The sequence below is a fragment of the Monomorium pharaonis genome, chromosome 10 (assembly GCF_013373865.1).
Source record: "Monomorium pharaonis isolate MP-MQ-018 chromosome 10, ASM1337386v2, whole genome shotgun sequence".
In the NCBI taxonomy this organism is placed as follows: Eukaryota; Metazoa; Arthropoda; class Insecta; order Hymenoptera; family Formicidae; genus Monomorium; species Monomorium pharaonis.
In genome coordinates, this window is record NC_050476.1 from 11730733 (window position 1) to 11737364 (window position 6632).

The window sequence follows — 6632 nt, forward strand, 5'->3', positions numbered from 1 at the left end:
GAGGGACAGTTCTCTCCGTTCCCTTGTTAGTAGAGGAATATAAAAAGAGTTGTCAAAGCAGTAGTCAGTTATAGTTCCAGTAATAGTAATGGTCGGTCAGCAGCAATAATATTAGGTGTACAACTTTGCTTCTGCCGTTTTTTTTTCGAAATTCAAGGCTTTATTGTGAAAAACTGGTTATACATTTACGATTCAAAGTATTGTCCATAGCTGGCCACTACTTTCTCCCATCTTTCTGGCAGCATACGAATCCCGCGTCATAAAAACTGGTCATTTTTTGAGACGATCCACGAATCGATCCAATTTTTCACTTCTTTAGAAAAACGGAAGTGCTGGTCAGCCAGGCCGTGTGTCATTGATCGAAACAAGTGATAGTCAGAGGGAGCAATGTCCGAAGAATACGGCAGGTGGGATAGGACTTCCCGTTTCAACGTTTCAAAGTATGTTTTGACGGCTTTGCGACATGGGGTCGAGCATTGTCATGCTGCAAAAATCACTTTATCGTATCTATCGTATTTATCGCGGCCGTTTGTCTTTCAGTGCTCGGCTCAAACGCATTAATTGCTTTCGATACTGATCGCCTGTGATTGATTCAATCGATTTTAGTAGCTTATAATACACTACGCCGATCTGGTCTCACCAAATACAGAACATGATCTTGGAGCCGTGAATATTCGGTTTAACCGTCGACGTGGAAGCATGGCCGGAAAGTCCTTATGATTTTTTGCGCTTAAGGTTATCATAATGAACCCATTTTTTGTCCCCAGTCACAATACGATGCAGAAATCCCTTCCGTTTTTGCCTTGCAAGCAGCTATTCACAAGCAAACAAACGCCGTTTAACATTTCTCGGTTTCAACTCGTACGGCACCCAATTTCCTTGCTTCTGAATTATTCCCATGACTTTTAGGCGTTTTGAAATGGCTTGTTGAGTCACTCCCAACGATCCTGCATATTCTTCTTGCGTTTGACACGAATCTTGATCAAGTAATGCCTCGAATTCTGCATCTTTGAAAACCTCTCTTCCACCGCCATGCTGGTCTTCAACGTCAAAATCACCATTTTTGAAGCGTTGAAACAATTCTCGGCACGTTCTTTCACTAATAGCGGCTTCACCATACGTATTTGAGAGCATGCGATAAGCTTCAACCGCAGATTTCTTAATATTGAAGCAAAAAATTAAAATCTCCCGCAAATAACGAGAATTTGGCTCGTAAGCTGACATTTTCAATCGAGAATAACTTTATGATGCAATCACAAATCGACTAATATTTCGATGGCGTTATGTTTACAAATGTCTAAGCTTATTGCATTATGTCTACGATCTATTTATTTCGACCACTACTTACCGCTACAGCCATTTATTGGAAAACGGCGGAAGCAAAGTTGTACACCTAATAGTAATACTCTTAGTCATAGTAGTAGTCGAGTGTACATTCTTTAATTCCCAAATTAAAGCGGTGTTTCTGCGAACCTAAGGACCATATTCCCACTTCTATTTTTTCTCTCTTTCCCAATTTAAAATTACGTTTTACTTGTAGTTTTTTTCCTTCTTCCTTATGGTTTGAAATATACAAAATATAAAAGAATTACTTTTGTGTTTGAGATTCGACCGTTAACATAATGTTTTCTGATAAACATAAATATTTTCTGTTTCCCGTCGTGAGATGTTGTCGGGAAATCATCATCTCATCTCGTCGAGCCGGAGCGTGGACCCGTGGATTTCACACATACACGCCGTGATTGCGTGAAGTACCGAGCCGATCGGCTGCTTGCTCTTCCCCGATATTCTCCTCCTAACAACGAATATCGGGGGAGAGTAAAGCGCGTTACCAATTTTTGGCGCGAATTTGAGTCAGTCTTGCGCTCGCTCTCGCCCGCCAAGTTCTTCGACACCGATCAAGGCGGGAGTGCTCAGAGTGCCGACTCATTAAACTCTCAATTTCTGAGAAAAGCTCTAATCCGGTCTTCGATTTATGTTAAGTACATCTCGTGTTATATCGAGTCACGAATTCTCCTCCGCGCTGTGCTAATCTTGCGGGAAGCGAAATCGAGCAGCGCGCTCGTGATCGAACGCTTGCCTCGCGAGCCATCGTCCGTTTCACCCGCGTGCAAGATTTCCGCTACGGTGGGGCGTTGGGAAACACGCTCGGCAAGATATCCGTCGCGAAAGTTAAAGGCAGGAAGGAAAACCGTTCGACTCGAAGATTTCCGCTCGTTAGGATTAGCTCGTCGCTCCCGTTCACTTGGTCCTTCGAGCCGGATCGCGAGTGCGTGTGGAGAGTTGTATTGTTACGTGTTAAAAAATAAACGGTGCTTATGAATGTGAAAAAAAATCCTGCCTTCTTTCATTTGTGCTTGTGCATCCTCCAGCGAGTCCGCGGATTCGCGCAACACGTTCTCCGCGCTCAATTCTGAGCGGTTCCGGCCTCTAGCGCACACGGTGGCCGTCGGCAATCGACGTCGCGCGCACACTTTGACTGAAATTTGGATCTCTTCTCTGCTGTATATAACTCTGCAATATAACTTAACGGTTGTATCCGAAGTGTTGCTCGGTTGTCGCTGCCAATAGCGTGGCCTCAATTTCTAAGACTTGCTGACAATGGTGTGGCTTTCGTTTCGACAATTCTTTAGCATACGTTTATAATTTTCTAATGCCACGAAAAGCGGACGACGTTAGCGAGAGAAGAGATTAAAGTTTCGAATTAAATTAGGCTTTTTGTACTTGACACTTAAAGCAATTTTATTATGTAATAATTCTTTATTGTTTTCCCCTCAGGGTTTACAATATCAATACAAATTAAACATTTCATACTAACTTATCACTAACTTACGACTAATTCTAACTACCAGCGTGGGTGCTTCGGCAGTCGCTACTGCCTCCACACCCCGCCTCGCCACACACACACACACGCACGCACCGCCACTGTGGACTTCCGTTTCTTCTGTCTCCTATTCCATTATCGTATCTACTCTCCCACCCTTCCTCGTCCCTCTCTCTCATTCCCTCTCTCCCCTATCCCTCTCTCTTCTAATGCCCTTAACCAACTCTCTCTTTTTGCCCCTAAAATCTTATTTACGACCTCCTGTCAACTATTATTATTCTTCCCCAATCTCTACACTCCTTCTATACATACGCCCAGGTCTCTACCTTCCCCCCCACATCTTACACATTTTTTTCTTCGTTCTCCCAGTATCTATTTCCTCTCATCCCATTACCTTGCAGCCGCCAGCTATATCCGGCGCTCCTTGTCGTTAACATCACTAGAATGGATACGGCACGGCAAGCCGGCCGAGGTGGTAAGCGAGCAGAACGACCAACCGAGAGAAAAGCCATCGCCGACATTCCGAGCCTTGACACTCACAGCATAATCGCCGACGCCGACTACAAGGAATCCGATACTTGCCACGCCAGCGCAGCCGGAGGACGGAAGCATCTTCAAGGTTACAATGCGCGAATTTCCTGTCATCCACGACAACGTCGACGGAGAAACTACCCACCGCATCGCAGCAAGCGATATAATAAAAAAATCAAAGACATTAAGTGTGCACATAAGTGTAAGTGGCAGGATTGCATAAGGCAGATTTATTTTTGTTATGTACTAAGCGGAATACCGCGACGGCAATTTTATTTATTTTATGTCATTTTACTAATAAAAGCATTATCATTTTGTTTTATGAAACGTGAATGGGCGTGCGAAGAATGAGTGAATGCGAGAAAGCGAATCCGATGCGTTGTAAATATATATTATTGTCACTTCGATTAAGTAGAGTAAAGATATTGCATGGTGCGACGCTGAGCGTACTACTATTAAAAGTAATAAGTTATTTTTTATATATGGGGCATTTTCTGTCAACCGGACCCCTTCTTCCATTACAAAAAAAATCTTAAAAATTTCTGCTAGTGATCAAAATGTAGCTTATAACTTTAACTTTCGAAAGCACTGTAGCGTTTTGAAAAATTTAATATGGCGGCTCTAGTACGGCGGCTGGAAGCTGTGTACAAACCAGAAAATTTCACTTATATGTGAATTTATCATTCGAATCATGATGAACTCCTACAGGAAAAGCATTTTCAAGGGTATTCAAGGTTGCTCTTTCGAAATCTGGCGTCAATTTTTCATTTCATAGATCCCTAAGGGTTGGAAATAAGGGTGGAAGGCGTGATTTCACGATTTTTCAAGTTTTCTGTTATTAATCAGTGAAACAAAAAGTTTCTATTACATATTTTAACTAGTTCTCGTCCATACGTACTCTATTTTCTCAGAGTGAGAATTAGGGGTAGGGGGTAGATTTTTTCAAAAATGATGTGGTAATACAGGTACAGAGCGTTTGATATATCATTCTCGACGTTTCTCTGCGTGCTTATATCGAATTTGGATATAAAATGACCATATCTTGTTACCTCCCATTCAGTTTTGTAGATTTAAAAAATGGCGGATCCAAGATGGCGGACAAAAAAGTGAAAGAGGCTTCAATTTTTATAAAACTTAAAATGTGGGGGTTTCCGGAATCGCTGATTACGAATTTGATATTACTTTTCCAAAATTCAAAATGGCGGATTCAAGATAGCAGATAAGAAAGTGATAGCGGAAAACTTGAAAAATCGTAAAATCACGCTTTCCATCCTTATTTCCAATCCTTAGGGACCTATAAAATCAAAAATTGACGCCAGATTCCGAAAAAGCACCCTCGAATACTCTTAAATATACTATTGAAGGGTTGAAAATAGGAGTCAAAATTGCATTAACTAAAATTTTTGTATAGTTTGCGAATATAACTTTCAGTTAAATGCTATTACTATATTTTAGCGGAATCAATGTAGATAAATGTATCACGGAACAAAATTAAAGATTTACATTGGTATAAATCTTTAATTTTGTTCCGTCATACATTGATGTAAATCTTTAATTTTGTTCCGTCATACATTTATCTACATTGATTCCGCTGAAATATAGTAATAGAGGAGAAGGTGGTAATATGGCCAGTGCGGATAATATGGCCACCCATATTATCTCCGTTACTAGCTGACAAATTCTAATAATTATTTATGATATTATTTGTTTAGTAGCCTACTGTTATATAATGATGCTAATATGGCAAAACACAACAGTCAACATTTGTTATAAGGCATTTTTACTTTTAAGAATTTCGAAAATTTTTTAAGGTACATTTTAACATTTAATTGCACATACATCCTCATTCTTTTTAAACTTAACCGCATTATTACCCAAATGTATGTACACTTGAGTACTTTCTTATTATTTAACTCTTTATTCGGCTGTATACATTTCGAGTTATACAAAATTAAACGATGACATAGGATGTTGTCAATATGGCCATCTAAATGTGCTAGTAATATGGTCACTTTTGAGATCTCCATATCGACACAATTCCTCGATAAATCGATTAAAGGCTTAATTTAAGGCTATTATTTTTTTTTAATCCTTTATATGAATAAGGTTGTTTAGATTTAAGGTTATTTTTATTTAACTTCCTTTAAATGTGAATAAAAATTACCTGTTTCGATATAACAACTTATTTTATATAAATATATATGTTTCTAACAAAATACTGTGACCTTTTTAAACAAAACCAATTTTTTTACTTTTATTTTTGTGGTGGCCATATTAACTTTCCTATTTCTCTTTGGCCCGTTATGCAGTATTGTTACATATTTCTAAATAATATATAATATAATAAATATTTCATAACTTTGAATCGAAAATCTAATGAGCAACACTTTGATAAATATAATCATAAAATTTCAACTTAAAACATTGATTATTAACGAAGTTATTAAATAAAATATAAATGGGTGGCCATATTACCACTTTCTCTTCTAGCACTTAACTGAAATGTTATATTCACGAACTATGTAAGGATATTCGTCAGGAAAGGCAGGATGAAAGTCAGGACATAACACGTAATTTGTAATATATTTCAAGTAAACGATGGTCACGGGTGAACAATAGCCGCGGAATGACCCCGCTGGGCCGGGCGGACGCTGCTTATATATGATTTTCCGATCACTTGGTCCGGCCAATCGGCTCAAGACGGCTTTTTCCCAATTCGTTCGGGATTCGCGGGGGCGGGCGTTTCGTCGCATGAGTTTCTCGACCTTTCGCGCCTGACATGACGCGGTCTGACATGTCCTAACACGTCGCAGCGTGCCGGACATCGGTCTACGCAATTCCGACGTTACAATTCGGCCAGCCTGACGACTAATCGTCCCGATTAGTTTCTAACGCATAACAAAATACAAAAACATAAAAGGAAATACACATTTCTTATAATCTAAAGGTAAAAATGAAAAAAAGGAAAATATGTACACTCTATTCGCTAAGGGCTTATTCTAGCCTGGAATCCAGGGTCGCATATTCGCTGCCTCCCATGTGCCTTTATACGGTACTTGCGACAACTGAAATCCTTCAACATCTTTTAATACATAACGATCATTTCGGAGTACGCGATCGACTTGATACGGCCCCTTGAAGCGGAGTATCAATTTCTGCGAAGCGCCTGGTGTGCTGTCGTAATTTCTTATCATAACTTTGTCTCCGGGTTGATATTTTCTCGCCGCTTTATGACGATGATCGTAAATTCGCTTGTTCGCACATTGATTTTTCTGAA

General features: G+C 39.8%; 1 protein-coding gene across 1 annotated transcript; it reads left to right on the top strand.

The window, feature by feature from the left end:
• Positions 1–354: 354 nt before the first annotated feature.
• Positions 355–6262, top strand: LOC118647672. Its single transcript, XM_036293005.1, has 2 exons — positions 355–440; positions 3226–6262. The coding sequence occupies exons 1-2, from the start codon at positions 388–390 to the stop codon at positions 3704–3706; spliced, it is 534 nt and encodes a 177-aa protein (XP_036148898.1). The 5' UTR covers positions 355–387; the 3' UTR covers positions 3707–6262.
• Positions 6263–6632: the final 370 nt, after the last annotated feature.

Bases quoted from the DNA above. Each gene is read 5' to 3' on its own strand.
- LOC118647672 (XM_036293005.1), top strand. From the start codon at position 388: ATGTCCGAAGAATACGGCAGGTGGGATAGGACTTCCCGTTTCAACGTT. The intron at 441-3,225 runs GTATGTTTTGAC...ATTACCTTGCAG, and splicing joins TCCCGTTTCAACGTTTCAAA to CCGCCAGCTATATCCGGCGC.